The sequence below is a fragment of the Ostrinia furnacalis genome, unplaced genomic scaffold (assembly GCF_004193835.3).
Source record: "Ostrinia furnacalis isolate ACB-3 unplaced genomic scaffold, ASM419383v2 OfSCF0322, whole genome shotgun sequence".
NCBI lineage: Eukaryota > Metazoa > Arthropoda > Insecta > Lepidoptera > Crambidae > Ostrinia > Ostrinia furnacalis.
Window position 1 is genome coordinate 255,159 of NW_021130561.1, and position 19,453 is coordinate 274,611.

Consider the following 19,453-nt stretch of genomic DNA (forward strand, 5'->3'; position numbering starts at 1 on the left):
ACGTCCACTTTCAAGATTTTTCATATTTTACGTGCCGAATTTGATTAACATTGATTTAAAAGTTAACTACCTGCCTACGTTTTTAGTGTGAAACTATTTTCGACTAGCACGCTATTTCGTGTAAATCATTATCACTTGTCCTATAGTAATATCCTCGCGAAATTCCTAGAATAATGCATTAAATTGCAAGAATGCCAGCTAGCTGTTATACTAAACACTAAAAGCTTCTAAAGCTGTAGTCGATGACGTCTGCTGAAACAAAGTAGTTGTAAAGTAACAATAAAGCAGCTTGAAGTTAACTTAATGCAGCTTTCGGTCTTGACCCTTTTTGCAGCAACAATCTCTAGTTCTCCTTGTACCGGCAAAGTACCAGGGCATCATGGGAGTCAAGAGGTTGTGAAATTACGTGCGACCGCAAGGCGTCCGGCGGACAATAGCGCCGGACGCAACGAAAGCCCCGGATGCACGTAATGCGTCGATGTATACGCGCTTATATGCGATTGGCTGCGTTTTTGTTTTCCTTTTCTTTGATGTCTGCTCCGAGCGCCCAATTATGCAAACTTAACCACTTATGTTTAGCTCAAATAATATGCTAAGCAGTGGTATTCCGCCGATAAACAAGACTTAGGGTATGTGTCTTCTTCACTGATAAAGCTCTGTGATTTAATGGAACATGGTTTTTTGGGTAATTATTTTCGACGACCATTAAAGGATTTTTGAATTCCATTAATTTTCAATTTCGCAGGAAATATTTTCATAAATGAATTTCATTGGGTATATTCATGGCTCTGTCCAATGGGCCATTCAAATGCGGATTTTCAATAATGATAAATAAATGAAAAATAATTGCATTGAAATGCAGGAAAATTATCGATTTTTTTAAATTAGAAATTCGATAATGCTAGTTTGTTATGCTTGCTTAAGTTTTCGGTATTCAACTCAATTAACCGGGGCTTACAACCCGGAGACAGGCTTAAAGAGAAACAATTTGATAGCAGACACCGCTAAAACAATATTTTACTTCGACATCGACACCGAATTGGGACTAGGCAAGCAGAAGTCTGTTGAAGATGAATTGGATTTCAGTCGGATGCCCGAACGTTCGGCAAGTTTCAAATAACTTGGACATTTCCACATCAATTTTAGGCGCGACTAACTCAAAAGATAAAGGAATACTTATTGGCTCTAAATATCGAATTCGGAACTCTCGACTTCCAGGACCGCCATTTAGGAACTTTGCAACCGAAAGTTATGCTAATGAAATCGCGAGAAAATCCGCGTTCATCTCGAAAGGTGGACTGCGAGACTTTACAAGTGTTGACTGTGATTTGAAATAGAATAGTGTGGTTAATCTGAGCCGTGGTCATGGGGTATCAAATGAAGCGATCTATCAGGTCGTTACCGCAAGAGCTCGGCTGCGAAGCCTTCTATGTGTGGGAGATGCATAGTGCGGGACTGGTTTGTCTATGCCGTGTCCACTAGACTCCTTTTGCTTTTGTTGCCCTGGTGCTCGCCGCGTCGCCGGACGAAGCGGTAAACGGCAAAAAGATACGAAATTCTCGTTTCAATTATAGTGGCTTCATTATAGTAAATATTGAGTTGGAGTTTCCTTTGTTATTCGTTTTTTGAGACGTATTAAGGATCACGAAAGGGCTATTAAAGATTCTTTGTTAAAGCCGCTGCTGCAATCCCCAGCGCCCAAATTGCGAGCGTCAAAAGATGTCAAAACTGTGCGTTTCGCAAATTTCTTTGTTCGCTTATGTTTAATGGTCGTAATGGAAGTAGCGATTCTTCATTCAAAGCGGAACGGTGTTCCCGTTGCAAACCAATTCAGTTGAACTCTTTTTGAAACCAAAAAAACGTAACCTCTTTTTTATTATTTTTAAACGATCATAACTAGGTGTGTTGTACTCATCAAGTAAAACACTTAACACGATTTTAATACATATTTAATTTTTTAACGCTCTTTTGAATAGATTGTAAATTGCTTTTATTTTTTGTATAAAAAATCTAGGTATAATATTAACGACTGATAATTATAATCTACATAGCAATTATATGAAAAACTTATTTCATGCTAATAAGAAATGTATCTGCCTGCACCCATTTATGTGCGACCTTCAGCACTAAATAATATCTGATAGGTTAATTGGTCGGAGCTTAGTTTTTGGCGGTTTTTTTGGCGGCCAACACTGAACCGCTTTGTTTACGAGTCATAATTACAATACTATCGTGGAGCAATCACCAAACCCATCATTATCTGTACAAATAACTACTTATTTATACATACCCTGTGGATCGAGTTAATTTGCCGCCGTAACGGCCGTTAGCTAAATCGAAGGCTCATTTAGGTATTTATTTATCGAATAAAAAAGGGATCGCTCTATTATCTCACTTAGTCGATTCGGTTCACATATAAATAACCCTAAAAATATTTTGGGTATATTATTTGTGAGTGCAAAATTTTAGGGTCGTTCTTGTATTGTTCGTTTTTATTTGATAATAACTTTATTTATCTTTTATTTTCCTCAATGGTAAGTTTGTTTGAGGATATTAATATTCCCACAGTGGTTTAACTGTAATATTTCCAAATCCAATTAGATCCTTTTTTACCGCTATCATCACTCAAAAAATGCCAAAGCATAACACAACGTTATTTATGGTGGGTCAGAATTAAGATTAATATGGTTTTTTGTTGGCAAGGATTGTGATTTGCGGTCATTAGGAGTATGCATCAAGCTCACGTGACCCCGTGCACCATGACGCAACCCTGAAAAAAACGGCGAGTTACAGTTAAGTCTGCGAATATAGCGAAAACAATAGGACTGCTGTTTGTTTGTCATTTTTTTCTTTGAAGAATACCAAATTAAATAACTATCAGACNATTTTTCTTTGAAGAATACCAAATTAGAAAAGTTCCAGAGCTTTAAAATCTTTTTAATGTGAGGCTGATTGGCGTATAGGCCTGATGATCAGCACCTACAAGACCAAAACATTTGTTTGATTTTTCTCTGATACTTGGAAGGATATCGAATTAATACGTTCTAGAAGCTCCTTAATTCAAAATAACTGCTCAACTGAAAAGCTGTTATGATACATACAAAAANTTTTTTCTTTGAAGAATACCAAATTAAATAACTATCAGACCTTTTAAAGCTTTTAATGTGAGGCTGATTTGCGTGATCAGCACCTACAAGACCAAAACAGTTGTGATGATGATCCGACTGATTTTCCTAAGAGACTTGAAAGGATATCGAATTAATACGTTCTAGAAGCTCCTTAATTCAAAATAACTGCTCAACTGAAAAGCTGTTAAGATACGTACAAAAACGCGCCTGACTACAAACATCACCGCCATTCAAAACTAGTTCATATTATTAATAACGAGATAATAACACGTCTACTCGAGCGGTACGTAGAAACGCTTTTTTCCCGCCCAGTGTTGCCAGCGTCTCGCCGAAGTGTTCCCGCCCGTTTAACTAGTTCAAGGTCCCCCTGTCGCGATCGTGAATGGACTTCTTTATTTTTTGTCCATAGGTCGTCTTTAGGTCGCCAGAGTCACCCACCGCAGCCGGAACGGACACCACGTTTAATCATATCAACTATTAACAGCCATAAACCAAAATAAACACCAGACTCGTAAAATATAAACGCACACAATTAAAAATGTTACAGTAGACAAAACAAAAACAACAAACGAATCCGATTTTGAAATTAATTAACTACTTACGATAACAAGTTTGGGGTCGGACCGAAAATGCACGTTTAATTGTGGCAAAACATCACAAAAAGTCGTCTCGAATGACGAAGACATTAAAATATTTTGTAACCGAGTGCAACGCACTGGGAATTGACCGCATTAGGTTCGCAACCCGGAGGGCGCGGGCGACAGATATGCAACCGATCGGACCGTAAACAATTATTCGAATTTCGAACGGGCCACGTGACCGTCACACGTCGGGGAATTCGAAAACCGAATTCAAATTTGGTCCGTGCCTGCGATTAGGACGTTAATTAATTTAACGTTCGTCGGTTACGCCGCTCGCGGAGACCTTTTCGAGTGGCTTGTAAAACTTTATTGGTGCAAAGTGTATAAAATTGACATTTTACTTTCCGGGTTCGTTCGCCAGATGCAGCGGACCACCGCGCGCGTCCGACTCAAAGTCACACGAGTCACTTTACCGAAAAAACCGACCACCGCCACAACANTTTTTTATACCAGTAGTTGTGGATTTGATCAGAGCCGGGAGATTTCCAGTTATGTGATTTATCTATAATGTTCCTGAAGGTATCAAATGAGACTGATTCAAATACCATTTCTTCTATATGTGCAAATTTTTGTTGTTCGTGTTTGATCCATTCAGCTTCTTCCTTATGGTTTGTAGACTTCTCCCAGATACCTGCCCAAAACTCCCTCATATCTTCGGGGGACGGTGTAGAAGTAGTAGTATGAGAATTAATGTTTGTCCTAAATTTTCGGTAAAATTGTTTTTCATTTAATATAAACTGTTTGTTCTGTGATTTACGGAGTGTACATTTGTTATACCTATCGAGTCTGCTGCTTAGTACGGACAGTTTTTGTTTCAGAGTGTCTAGGAAGTGTGTGAGTTGTGAGTTATTTCCTTCGTGTGTTGAGTGAACTTTGTAATCGTTGAGAATTTTATTAACGTGTTTGGTAAGTTTTCTACTCCTATTTCCGTTTATGTAGTGTGTTAGCCGCCCAATTTTAACCCTAAGATCCTCAATCCTCGTTTCTAATCGTCTTTGCCATCTTGGTTTGTTGTCCTTCCTCTTCGCTGTTGTTCTGCTAGGTTCTTGTATGTTTGGTGATGTGTAATGTTCTTCTNCACTTTACCGAAAAAACCGACCACCGCCACAACAGTAAGTCATCCGTGCATATTATTAAGATTATCTGCGAACTATCAAAATATCTGTCAACCGGCGGCTAATCGCTTTGATCTACGGTCCGATCGGGTCCTAGGGCGGGTGCTGTCGAAAATCGCAACGAAAAACGCCACAAAAAACCGTAGGTCACGATTTTATGTGCGAGTTAATGAATTGGATAATTTGATTTTGTGCTCAATTGGGAAGTTGTATTCTAATAAGATTCTAATTTGACATTAAATGTTCTTAAATCATATAATTTTATGAGTTTTATGACATTCGAAGCAGTAAATTCAGTAATTTTATTACTTTTAAATGAGTTTATACGAATCGACTGTAAAGTTATTATTACCATAATACTTTGTGCAAGGCAAATAAATAACAATTCTGCACCAGGTATCAGTTAGGTTAGGTCACTTCGCGAATGTCTGTATCACCACGCTCGTTTAACTTAACAAGGCAGCGCCATCTACCATGACGCTATTAGTTTTTCGTCTTAAAGCGATAAACATCTGAATGAATTATGGACCGTTTTGTTAGGTCGAGATGTGTATTTGGAATAATCGCCTATTGAACCGCCGGCCACATCAAACGCGTGCGCCTTCTGTCTGCCGAAAACTGAGGATCCCTCGAAAATTGTGTTCGGTAACGAGCTGAGAATCACCCATCCGAGGAGGAAGACCAACTTACGATGGCCGCTCGCATTCGATTTGCCGAACACCGTGAGATACTCAACGGAATATAGAATTAGACGAATCCGACACAAGAAGGTTTTCGTTAAAAATGTCGTCGGCATTTTAATGACCACACAGACATACCTAAAATATCGATATGTTATTTATTGCTTTTGTGCCCCGGTAAACAAGCGTCCGCAAACTACAAAAATAAAATTTTAAGATTTATGAATGTCACCGACTTAATTAAAAAGTTTTTTCGGTATCGAAATGCAATTAATATCAAATATAACGATTATGTTGCGTTACAGAAAAAGATAATATCGATAGAGCTTTTAAATTTTAATGCAAATGTTATAAGAACAAAAGAAACGAATGGAGGTGAGCATACGAAACGATTGTATCGATTACGGTGCATAACATTTTCTGTTCGAATAGTTCCATTCACGGTCGACTGGCGCGTCAGCTGCTCCCTCGGTCCCTCGCACCTCGCCCGGTTACCCCTAATTACAAGGAGTGTGTTTCTGTGTCAACTCAACACTCGAATTAAAAATAAAACAAACCATAGACGACCCACCGTAACAGCCCAACTTTTAAATTTGTAATAGGAATCGAACACGCGTAACAAGGGCCCACTTTTTTCTAGCGGCCAGTCTTATTCGAAGCTTATAAGGATTTACGCTAAATCGATTACGGAGGCGTAATCGTCGTAACAATTACTTCACCGCCCCGAAACAATAGATTACATTGCGAACTTTCACTCACTTTCGTGTTTCCTTGACGATCGGTCGACATTAAAAACAATATGGCGGAGAACAAAGGTCCATTCGAGCGATTCCGGCACAAAAACAAGATCGGTTAAATGTTGGAAATAAAGGGAGAAAAAAAGCCAATTTCCAAGAAGCGTTGACCGCGTTGCCAATTATAATAAAATCGTTCAATACCGCCAGCGGAAAGGCTAGCGATTTAGCATATATTTGGACGGTAACAACCGAAAATTCGAGATTATAAAATCAGTTTCGGTTCACAATTTCTTAGTTTGAGCATCCTGAAACAATTGTGTGTGTCAGTTTTTTGGATGGATCAGGATCGCGACAATTTTCTCGTCATGACGGACTCGCATGCCCATAATGGGTGGGTGGAATTGAAAAAAGGAAAAGTTGGTGGCCAGTGCCATTCCTAAATCGATTGTCGCGAGGTTCGATGCTGGGACGCGCTCGCTTCTAAGGACGATTACCGCGGAATGCCGCCGCACGGCTCTCGCTCTCGACGAACACATACAAGCTGCGATATAATCGTTTTATAGTTTATTTAATGCGGTCGTTATTCCACTCGATTCTGGACGCGACGAATTAATCGATAATCGAGTTGGGTATTGTGGCGCGGGTAATCTCGGCTTCACAGAGACATTTTTTCAATTACCTGCAGAAGTCGAAATTACAGGTCGGTGCGTGCGTGAGATGCGGTTCTTATACGATACAGAGAGCGTGCCTCGGGTGTCAATTGCGATGTAAATGCACGTAAACAGACACGATTGGGGCAATTGAGGTGTTTTTAAAATTACGATATTGAATGAATGAGGTTTTAAATGCCGTCATGGGCATAAAAAGGCACAGGAATGTATAAAGAATGCAGTCTGTGGCGCAGATGCAAGCGGCGACTATTGACATCAGCAAACGATACCTATTCGATTTTGTATGCGTTTGGGCATACATTAACGTGTTTGAAATGATACGAGATCTGAATTGTCATCACATAAAGTGTTCGACTGATGAATCGATAAGCATTAAGTGAATATTTACAAAATACTTATTTACCTGCAAAAATACCTCATTTTCGTACAAAATGTGTGAGAAAATATCCTACTAATATTATAAATGAGAAAGTTTGGATGTCTGGATGTCATAATGCCTGGATGTTTGTTACTCTTTCACGCAAAAACTACCGAACGGATTTTGTTGAAACTTTATTAGATATTTTGTTAGTCCAATAAGAAACTTCAAAATATCTAAGTTGAACGTTTTCTCTTAACTTGTCCCTTCTCAAAATTCCACCCTGAGCATCAAGGGGTTAACAAAGGTGCAACTTAGCGCCCTCTTAAAACCCGTTTGTTTACCGCTAGAAACGGCTTAGTTCCAAATTCAAAAAGAATTCAAGCTTTTAAATTAAGAACTCCCCAGGGTGAGGCTGCGTTCGCGCATGTGGCGGATCAACGGATGTAAAAACTTTTTAACTCGGCAGGTGCGACGGCAGATGTCGAACGTGCAACGGAACGAAATCCTAAATAGGTGAACGATGCATAATTATGCCAAGCTGCATTTTTATAGAACATGTTTTTTAAGAATTAACTTTTATGTGTTTACCATTCAATAAAAAAAATCTTATTGGAACGCTTTCATTGCACTGATTTGTTTTTATTTTGTACTTCTTACATCATTAGTGTAACGGTTATGTCGATTATTCTATTAACACATGCCGTGTATTTATTATTCAAAAGCCTGGGCTTGATCGTCGAAATTGTTACGGCCGTAGATAAATTAGAAAAAAACGTACATATTTAATTTTGGAATACGGAGCGTAACGGCGCGTGACCGTAACCGCAAACGTCAAACTGGCAGTCGGGTTCGAATCGAAGGATTCGAATTCGAAAACAAAACAACGTGCGTTTCCGGGGCGCCGCTCGACAGATGGCGCTTTTCCGCCAGCTGCGTCTCTGCGGAACCGCTCCAAGCTAAGGCCGCCTCTCGCCTCCGCGCTAAAGGCAGCACTAGTCGAAAGCAGTCGAAAGCTCCAGTTTAAACTTCTCTGAAGGAAGCTGGCGATTGCTAAACGCATGAGTACGGCTTTTGTGTGCTGAAATATAGGGCAGATCGTGGTTTGAAGCACGTTGCAATTTGAGGCACGTTTTCTAATTGGAATTTTTCTGAAACCTTTTTTAAGTTGTTAACCAACTTCTAAATCGATAAAATTACTCCAAAATAGCGACTAATAAGTAACAATTAAGTATCTAAAGCGTACATAAAATTGAAAGTCAAAATATCAAAACATTAAAACTTATTTACGACTGCAAACGTAATCAGCTGCTCACGCGCCGAAAACAATTTCTCTTAAACAAAGATTCCGATAAATAAGTCTTTCAAACCCGTTCGCGAAGGTGAACCCGTATGCCGCCTGCAATCTTTAATTACCGACAGGTGGCCCATGGGGGCAAAAACTATAATTACACGCACAATGCACCAGCATCCGACGAAGAAAATCTATAGGATCGCGCCATTCGACACCGAGCGTTTTCGCGGGGATCGGTTTACATACGCGACCCAGCCACCCACTACGTTAGGTAGGACGCACGCACGAATTTCACAAGCCACTTGATTTAAAAAAAAGAAAATACAGATTAAAAATTAATAATATTGCACGCCTAAAAGTCTAGTTACAGTAAATTAACGGGATCAATATCGACTTACATGCGAAACTAGCGCCACTCAGCTAGGATGCACGATTTCACGAGTCACTTTAAGAATTTAAAAATAAATTTAAAATGTCACGTCAGTCCTTTGTCTGAAAGTCTAGGAAGTTAAAGTTACACCTATTTAGGTGTAGTACTTATATCGGCTTACATGCAATAAAATTATTTTATTACCACTCACTACGATATTTAAAGATAATTGATTTTTTAAGGACACCCTCTACATGAAAGCTCAGACTGAATATTATTATTCATTAAAACTATTCAAATGTTTCTGTTTTTTAACTGTTTGTGTATTGCTTTAAGACGCATTGCAATACGAATTATTTACACCCAGGTTTTTTAAATATTTCCTCACAATGGTGTGCCACTCTGGTGAAACTTGTGAAAAGACGAGCGCATACCGCACGCAGCGACTGTTGATCATTATTTTTAACATCCACCTCATAAGTTTATTCACAAAAAGACAAGAAAAATGCTTGTGACAGACCGAAGGACAGCGAGGCGTAAGACTACACCTTTATCAAAATATAAAATTAACAATAACTTATTGCGGGAATTTTTCACTCCCAACCTCGCCGCTTTTGAATGCCAGCGTGGCTTAATCAACAGCGGAATAATATTTGTATAAATTGTCTTTTTACTGCTCATTTAAACCGACCTCACGCGGGAAAAGGACCGACAAGACGTGAGATTTAAATCGCGTACTTTTAGACCCTATTAATAGAATTCCCAGCATCAAACATGTAAATTATAATAAGGACTATGCACGCAGAACAACCAGCCTCTGTGCCCTCTTATTTGCAAGTCCACTAACCCCGGGACGAAAAATAAAAGATGCGCAAACGCACGAATAATGAACTCAAGCAGGAGACGCCATAAATCCCATTTGGAACGTTTAAAACGCGCATTTAATTTATCGTCAATGTGGTAAGCCTGATTAGGGCAGGTAAGCAGGCAGGTAGACGCTTTCACGAATTAGCTGACCTTTTTTTCATTGGTCATTTTGAAGGTACAGTTAGAGAATCCTTTGTTGGAAGTGTCGGAATTCAACAATACAATCATGAGCCTCTTGTAAAGTGCCTGTTGAAATACAAATGACAAGGAGTCGAAATTGTCAGCTCGTTGTCTATGGTCTCGGTTGTCCTTGGCGCGCTTTTGTTTCCGCGCCTTTTCATTGGTGTTTTATTTTTCTTTTCTTGTATGAGTAGACGTACTGGCCAGATGTCTTTTTCTTTGAAGAGGTCTACGTGATTCAAAGAGCGTTCTTATTTTGAATCGAAGCCAATCTTTTTAATTTTGTTGTGCAAGAGCAAGAGCGGTGCTCAATGCTTATTCTTAAATTTTTTTTATTGGATGCGTGAGAATTTGAGAAATAGTGGCATCCTTCACATTTTTTGTACTTTATTCTAGACTCTGATAGTAAAATCGCTTTCCGCTCTCTCCGAGTACGAATAACGAGCGGCGTGATAGGATAGGCGATAACCCCGCGTCCGCCGTACAACAAATACGCAATAACTTACTAATAAAGTGAGTCAGAGGAAGTCTTGCCTGGACGCAAACTGGGTAGTTTACAATGTTGTCAGCTGGGTTGTCTTTTGCATTGCGAGCGCAAATTAAAATAAATAAGTTTGCATTTGTAAATTAAAGCTTCAAATTGGAAAATAGATTGGCTGCGTAGTAAAAACAATAATAAGTAAGAAATGGTTCTAAAATATTTTATAGATGACCAATGCTATTGCATAACTTTTAATTGGATTATTGTATCTTCAATGTCACCTAACTTTTTTAAATATATTTTATTAGTAAANTCAATCAATATTGCAAAAAATATCAATTAAGTTTATAGGTTATAACAAAAAATATTGTAATATGGCCAGATATTGATTTTAAAAAATCTAGAATTTCGGTTGACAGTTTAAAAAATGCATGCATTCTTCAACTAGTTTTGGTTAAACATAGGGTAAGTGCGCCAATTATGCGTACGTATGACCCCTTGTAGTGTTGCGCTGCCGTTAGCGTTCACACGGCGCGCGCGCAGCTGTCGCGACCGTTGTCGCTGAACAACTGATGCCTGTGTTAAGTAGGGCTGGTTATGGGCATTTTAGGCTAATTGATATGTCATTTGGAGAATCGGTTGGATGTGTGGTATAGTTGAGCAATGTCGAATGTGGCTCATAACGCCTGAGAAATGGGTCGTTCCAGGATATCTAACGCAGAGACCATAGAATTTAATATGTCAGGATATAAAAAAAAAATACTAAGTGTGTGTTACCTACCATTAAAGAGTTATGAGCTTAGTTGACATGTTTACTTTCAAGCAACACTAATGTACTATTTTCAACATTAGGCTATGTGCGTTAAAACTTATAAATACAAAACAGCTTTAGATGGACACGTTTTTCCATGTATAAAAATAACATAACAAAAAATAAACAATTAAAAGCTCTTCTTGCCAACCCTGTGCAGACGAGAGGGAACGCACGCAAGACGGTTAAGGTAACAGCACCAATTGTTGCCACACCGCTTGTCGTCTGACCGGTACACGAAAAAACTTGTACTCGCTTATTGTCGGATGACGAATCGGATAACTTAACATTATTTTCGTAAACGTTACACTATCCAATAAAATGCTGGACAACTTTTGTTTTCGGCCATTATCGTTTTTGAACAGAGGAATTTTATTCTTGTTACAAAAGCTTAAAAAAACAGGAATTTAATGGCCACCCTTTTCACAAAGATATCAATTATGTAACGAATAAAAACTCATTGTTCGACGAAAACCAAGTCCTCGGAATAGGAAGCGATTTACATTAATAATCCGTGTACAATACATGTTTAATTGGTTCGAAATATCGTGCAAACCGGGTACACTTCCACTATTAGCCCGCCATAATACAAGCCTTTACGGACCTTTTTGCGCCAAATTGTTTTATTGCAATTAATTCATACTGAGCCAACAAGCAATATACTTGTACACTGTTTGATAGGTTTGGTAATTTATTGATCTATCAATTTGCATACTGATTATAATCGTTGATATCCTTCGCCTTACCATTAGGTAATTAAAACAAATAGCAAAGCGATTCGTGAGAAGTCAAAAGTCGTAATTGAAAGTGAAAACCTTTTTATTCGGGCTTATACGAAAGTGAATTGACGACATACCGGTTTCGAATTGCTCTTAGCTTTGATTATGGTAATAATTTGACTACATTAAGTTGTCCAGGAGTGAATGACTCGAAGGAGAAAAAGTAGACGCTCAATTGAAATTCCGGGATAGACTTGTTCACTTGTTCAAGTTGAGACCAAGGCTAGGTGAAGAAAGAGACGGGTAAGGAGTCGTCGACCGCACTCAGTCTATTTTAATAGGAACGGCGTTTAAACAAAAATAGTTGACATTCAGTAAGTCAGTGTGTCCACAGGTAATTTGCAGTGCGCGTTGCACCTGCCGTTGCATTTTTGCTTTGTTTTTGATGTAATGAGCGGGACATGTACGACAGCCGTTAAATCGCCAGCTCGAAGGAAAATATAATCATGTTGAATTGTTTATATTAGTTCGAAAATACATTAAGTTTAAAAAATTGACGCCATTATTTTGACAAATTTAAAAAATTGTGACAAATGGGTAAAGTTACAGCTAACTGTCTATAAATGAATTTAAGCAATGAATGGAAATCAAACCAAGATGAAGTTCATAAAGGAGCCATTGAAATTGTAAACACAGTCAATTAATGGAACAACTAAAATCTATTGCTTTGTTCTCAAAGGAACGTTAACCCGAGTAGATTGTACCTGTGAATTCTTAAGGAGCCAACGGGGTCGGGGTCTGGGGCAGGTGCGAAGAGGCGGTTGCGACGGTTGGCAGATGTAGATACGACATTTGCCACGACTATTGATAATGATAACGTATCCACGTCGACACTCATTGGTAATTAAGATTAGGAGAATATTGCTTTCAAAATTAATAGCCACGGCGGAATCGGTCCCTCCTGTTGGAGTCTAGAACTAATTGGTAAACGATAACACCCACACGTACAATAGTAACGTATTTTTCTACAACCGAATCGCTCAATTATGTTTTGCGGCGTTCATTTCGTGTTTACAACCGAACACGTGTGCCGTTGCTGTGTAGAACGGAACCTTTTCATGGCGACAGAGTTTCGCACATCTGCGCCGTCCAACTCGAAGACATTAACATCATATCCTGTCATTAAACCTTTAGTTACAAGAAAAACGAACGAGCGCATTTTTTCTCAACAGTAATGTAGTCCGCGACAAATAAATTAATCTCCAGTAGAAATTGCTATCGCATAGTTCTGGTAATAACCTCGAAAGCGGCGAAGGAATAATGAAAGTGGCCAGTGGGAGCGAGACGGACGCTAATACGAGTCCTGCGAGGAGTAAATCGAAATGGGAGTGAGTCTAATTCGCGGCGCCGGGTGACAGCCCGAGATGGATTGTTGTCAACATTATTGCGGGAGCATATCGACTTGTCGCTCTATAACGCGCCTGTCACTCGCTCCGATTTGAAACGACGTAATCGCACAACAACTCGTTACAATTCAAACCTAACAGCTGATATCATAGGATCGTTTTTCATTCTGCTACACTGTGACATTTGGGACTGAACGATTTGATGCTAACCACTCTCGTCCAGAAGTACACGACACGAGACAGCTGACAATCGAATTGAGACCAGAAACAAAAGGGCTCAAGGTCCACAATTAAATGGAGACGCGGCTTTCGCGCCGGATTACGGGCTTATTCGTGCTGCCGCGGCAATTAGGAAGTCATTCATTAGGGTCCCTAAGTTTCGCAGACGTGGGGGTGCCGCCGCACCGTGACGTCACGCTGCTTCTTTCGCAACGATATTATTATACTTCTATACGGGTTCTAGATCGCTGCACTCGTCGACTCGTTTAATAAATATTCTTTGGAAACAAAAAGTAGCCATGTTTAAGAATGCTGCTACAGTGATGGCGCGCACAATACAAACAGGAGCGAGTTAGTGTATCTCTCCTCTTCCCGGAGCTGTGGCGCCTCGGTGAGGGACAAGGAAAGGGCGATGCACCTTAAAATAACCCTCAAATTCGTCGTAGTAGATACAACCGTAGATCGCATTTCCGAGTGCGTGATAAGGATGCAAGATGCGGTTAGCGGCGTCCCCGAATGCATCTGTCAAAGTTTCACAAAAAATGGGTCCCTGGAATTTTGGGACGTCTCAGCAGCGCCGGGACATGTGCTCGTTTATTTTTTACCGGTCGAGTAGATTCATTCAAAAATTGTCAACGGATAGGGAGATTTGTGTAATCTCGTTAAAGTAATAGCAGTTAGTCGGTTAACAACCAATTTAGCGATCATTCAAGAATCGACGCTGACATTTATAGTCGTTATACGATTTAAAGCGTTTGTTATAAAATAAACAGTGTGTTGGCTATCGAGGCGGGAGGTCAAGATACTGAAATGTAATTCTATAAAAACAATTTCATTGTCCGAGTGTAGTCAGGTACTAGTTAGCGAGGGCACTGAGTCTAAATTCCTAGCGTCGAACGTGTAATTTCTTCAATAGAACAATCGTGGGAAAGTGCATAGTCGGTATCAATCAGTTTTCGCTTTTAGCGTTCCATTTCCGGCGTGTGGATCGCGGCGGCGAGCGTTACCAGGCGTGCAGCAGTGTGCAGGAGCGAAGCCTTGACCCTGACTGCGGTGGCGTCGACCGGAACGCACGCCGAGCCACATTGCGAATCTCGCCGATACCGCGCACCGCCTAGCCGATGTTGTGATCTTAGTACATTCCGCTCGCACGTGTGCTTTACTAGATTGTTTTCTCTTTCGTTCATGTTCGGAAATTGCATCGATTAAACTAAATACCGATATAAAACTCCCGAGCAGCCTACGGCCACATTCTTCTCTCGCTAATTAACGCTCGTCTCGGATTCTGTAAATAGTATTCTGTTCTAAGGCCAACATTGTACGGTTCTAGTCAAAACAATTTGATAAAAAGACGGTTTCAAACGTTCAGATAGCAACGAAACGGCTGGGTAGCGACAAAATCGAGAGTTATTGTGTACAAAAAACAGGAGTATTAAGAGATGAGGAGTAAACAGAGGCCGGGAGGGGGTTGGAGTCATTGATGTGGAACCGGTCCTAGCGACTCGTCACTAGAACCGGCTCGTCGTGACGGACGGGGATGAATTACTCACCGAAACGGTGCGGTTTGGGAACTTTGTTATGAGTTCTAAATAACATTGGGATGCCAGCGTCCAGACGAAGTAAATTTTAAAGCTTGTTACAGAACTTGGGATTGCTCTGTATTCAATGGGGCTGTTTTTGATTAGAGGCTTCTTTAATTGCAATAATTTTAGAGAGTTTTATTCGAGGAATGCTTCTGTTTCGAAGACAGTCAGACTGTCTGATGCCTACAATCATGCGGCAAAAACGTGTTTCCAATAAAATGAAAATTGTTAAACAGCGTATGCCCTTAACAGACGCAGGCTGCAAAAACTCGAAAGATGCAAAACATCATCGAGGTGCCACTACAAATCAAAGAACAAACAAGCCGACAGGAGGTTCGATCGACATCGAGACAATCGAATCGGCCGATATCGATAGCGAGTCCAAGCCAGCGGATGTGACGTCACACCGCCGCGCGTAAACGCGAGAATTTTAAACAACCTACTTGTACAAGATGTCATACAAACAAAGATATCTCCATTTAATACGCACTACACACAGGACAATAAGGTTCATAATGCAAATTTTGTGGTGAAGGATGTCAAAATAATTTGTATTCATGTCCACCATAGTGCGTAGATAAAATGCTGTATTTTGACAGGTACTAGACCCACTGTTTATTTCATATTTGTCATTATACCTACATAAATGAGGATAATCTGCGAGCTAATAAAAAAATACCAATTTCTTCTGAGATCCAAACAACTTCTTAAGCTATAAAAATCGTACAATGCTGTCAGGTAAGTTGTAAATACCCGAAAAAGTTCTGTTGTGTAAAGACGTTTGCTATAGAAAAACTTCCACACGAACAAACATTTATGCGTAAGTGCGTAGTACATATTGAATTTCTGCCATTATTGTTCAGATTCTGAACATTGGGTACGGACTCGACCAAAAAAAGGAATACATTTTCTAAAGACGTTCTCTGTATATCCCAGAGCTTTTGAATTGGACCAGTCAGTTATGTGATTTTCTGGTAATTTCTTGTGGATTTCTATTGCTTTTGTTAAAAATCATTATGTTACATTACCTTCACTTTACAAAGGAAATTAATCAAGTAGTAAACTGTATTCAGTTGACAGAATATTTTGATATATTTTAAGATCAAAATCTCTGTATCAATGTCTCATTTAAATTTATATGAATAGTAACATCAGAGATACTATTTTGGGATTATTACAAGATTACAACATACAAAGAGAAGTTCCGTCAATTAGGTAAACGCAACTATTACTGAACTAAACACAAACAAACCAAGAGAAACGTCCTAAATATACCAACATAACCTACATAGCTATGGAGCGGTGCGATGGCACCTTGTCGCGCCAAGCGGCCGGGGCATCGCGGTAAGAACGCTGAGGGCATTGTGCGATCGGTAGTTAGACAAGGTTGCAAGTGGAGCAGCTGCGTTTTTTTGCTCCGGTTTCACGAATCCTGTCTGGAAATGTGTATACCTACAGATAAGCATATAACATATTATTGTTCTGCGATGGGAAAGGGAATGAGGTTGCGACGAGCCCTACATTACGCAGGTTGGAGTTTTTAGTTCGAGACGATTCGAAACGCATTTATAAATAATGCTTTAGAACTTTCTGGAGGCGAGCGCTTGAACAGTTGAACTTAAATGCGCGTCTATATTTGAGAATGCAGAGGAGTTTAGTAGTAAAAAGGTTCATTTCAGTAACTTTAAAAAATCACCCGTAAAATTGGGTCACTGGACCATAATTGGATCAGATACCTTATTGCCTCTAATAGTGTAAGTAGGGATGTCGTATTTATTTACATACGCAGCACAACTTAATGGAATACAAATTAATTATTCAAACGATTACTAATTTAAGTGTTAGAGTAGGTAAGTTGGAAACAGATTCATAACATTTTAATTAAATTAAATTACATGATAATGATTCGATTACCAAGTTTGTTTCAGGTCAAAATAACACATTGGTCTTGTAATTAAATGAAGATTGTGATCAAATAGTTAATAAAACGGATTTTCATCATACTGGTGCGAAATATTCCACGGGGTCAACGCCCCGAGAGCGCGTGCAATTTTTTTAAGTTGTGTTTACCCTCTGTGCAGGTCGGTCAAGCGAGAAATGGATTTTCATGCAAAAAGCATCTATTACTAGTAATTAATTGGACATGTCATTATCATTGGCCACCGGGATACCTGACCTGATACTGGTACATTTACCTGATAAAATAATTGACAAACGCGATTCTCATACATAAAGCCAGTAAACAAAATCGGAAAGTTTAGATTTAGCTTTTTTATGTGACGTTTATGTCAGTTTTTTTAATTAATTTAGGAAAAAAACAAAAAAGTTTATAAAATTGCGGATTCACTAAAAAATAAGTGATTTTCCGTAATCGATTTTCTTCGCTACCAATTGCATATTACCGAGAATTTAGGCCCAGATAAGATCCATTTGGTCCACTTTGTCGGCATTTTTTCCAGTGTTCTAGAAAAAATGCTGACATCCCTCGGGGTATCGTTTTTTGCTCAAATGTTACCTTTTAATTAGAACAGCCTTTTTTCATTATTACCTCTGTTTTTGTGGGAATTTACGCATTTTTGGGATAGATAGGAAACTGGTTATTGATTTTTATAAATTACACGCCCTAGCTATCGTCACGATCTCACCAAAAAGGTTGAAAATTATAATAATAATAACTATCCACAATGTAGGTAGGTATAAAAATAATCGTTGTTTCATATCACTATACCATCATGATATTAAACGGAGTCTAAAATTATCGAATGAAACCCAAACAAGGGCTTGTTTATTACCTAACTTGAGTTCAAAACTTCGAGAGGAAAACTCGAATTTTAGATAAAGATTACACTTTTTATTCAAACAAGTAACTAGGTAGGTTGGTATCAGACAGGAAATAAACATGAATTTGGTATGGGAAGGCATAGAACCACTATTTGTACAACAACCAATTCCCGCTGTCTGTTTGTTTACTCTGTGGCAGTGAAAAAGTCCTCACTGATAAGATAAGCTCGCGTATACCTTCACTTCGGCAGTTTTCTTCAAATCCAAACGATTTAACATCAATTTCGTAACAAATCGAAAAGGGCAGTTATTTTCAAATTTTAATTTCAACCGAAAATGGTAATTTTAAGTGATCGTTCTAACGTAGTAACGTAAAGAAACTAACGTATACACGTTACAAATTACCAAACATTCTCGATAGCTTCACAACTCGATCTTAACATTGGAAAGCTCGAAGCTTTACATAAACAACGACTGCCCGCGGTAACAATAAGCTCCAGCGCTCGTAATCACGCCAGAAAGTGCCTACTTTATAATCAACGTAACGTAAAACTGGCGAAGTAACCATAACGCGAGGGTAAACAAATAAAAAGTAACGCATGCTTAGTAGGAGTTTGCCCCGGCCGGGCGTGATCGAACATAACCTAGCCGATTCACGTGCCTTACATAAGGCCAGCTGATGGAGGACCTACCTTGTCGGCCGACGATCTCCGCGACGTGTTCCGAAGACGGCACCGGCACGCACTCTGTCATGTTTTGTGATTTCTTGGCACGATCGTCAGGCGGCGGCGCGAAGCCCAGGGGACTCGCCAGCGGGTTCGACGACGGAAGACTCTCTCCGAAATTCAGCATGCTCAACTCCAGAGCCAGTTGCAGCGCCCGCTGGTCTTCCACGAGGCCGCCGCCTCCCCCGATGTCGCCGAAAAGGCTGCTCGGCATTTCCACTTGTGAAGCAATTTTGTCGGTTAAAAGAGAGGTTTCCCTCTCTGTCACTGGAATATTAGTCGATCGTTTTATTCGCCGCGTTTTGTCATACGCACGTGCGGTGTTGTCGCGTCGCGGCGGTGAACTGAGTCGCCGGCCGGCGGGCGCCTGCGCCCTGCGCGCGGTGGCGGGGCGCGTGCCCCCGGGGGCGCCGGGGCCGGGGCGCCGGGGGGCTCGCGACTGCAGCGAGGGCGGGATGCGTCGCAGCTTCCGCCCGCCCGCCCAGCGCCCAGCCGCCTAGCTAGCGCGGCCGCTCACCCAACGTACTTACAATTAGAGTAGGCGCACACCGTTGATTTTTAGTTGGCCGATAGTTGTGCCCGATTTTAATAGACATGTTGACACCACAGTCAATTGACGTACTTTTTAAAACTGTCAAAACGAAACTCTCTCATAGATTTTGTATGGCACTACAAGCAAGTGACGTC

General features: G+C 40.0%; 1 protein-coding gene across 1 annotated transcript in view; it reads right to left on the minus strand.

Moving 5' to 3' along the window:
* The window catches only part of LOC114360449 (RNA-binding protein MEX3B), a 55,594-nt gene extending 36,469 nt beyond the window's left edge, over nucleotides 1-19,125 (minus strand). The window contains exon 1 of the mRNA XM_028315165.1: nucleotides 18,734-19,125. Within this exon, the coding sequence (XP_028170966.1) occupies nucleotides 18,734-18,980 (247 nt within the window). The 5' untranslated portion in view covers nucleotides 18,981-19,125. The remainder of the gene's footprint in view (nucleotides 1-18,733) is intronic.
* Between the last annotated feature and the right edge of the window lie 328 nt (nucleotides 19,126-19,453).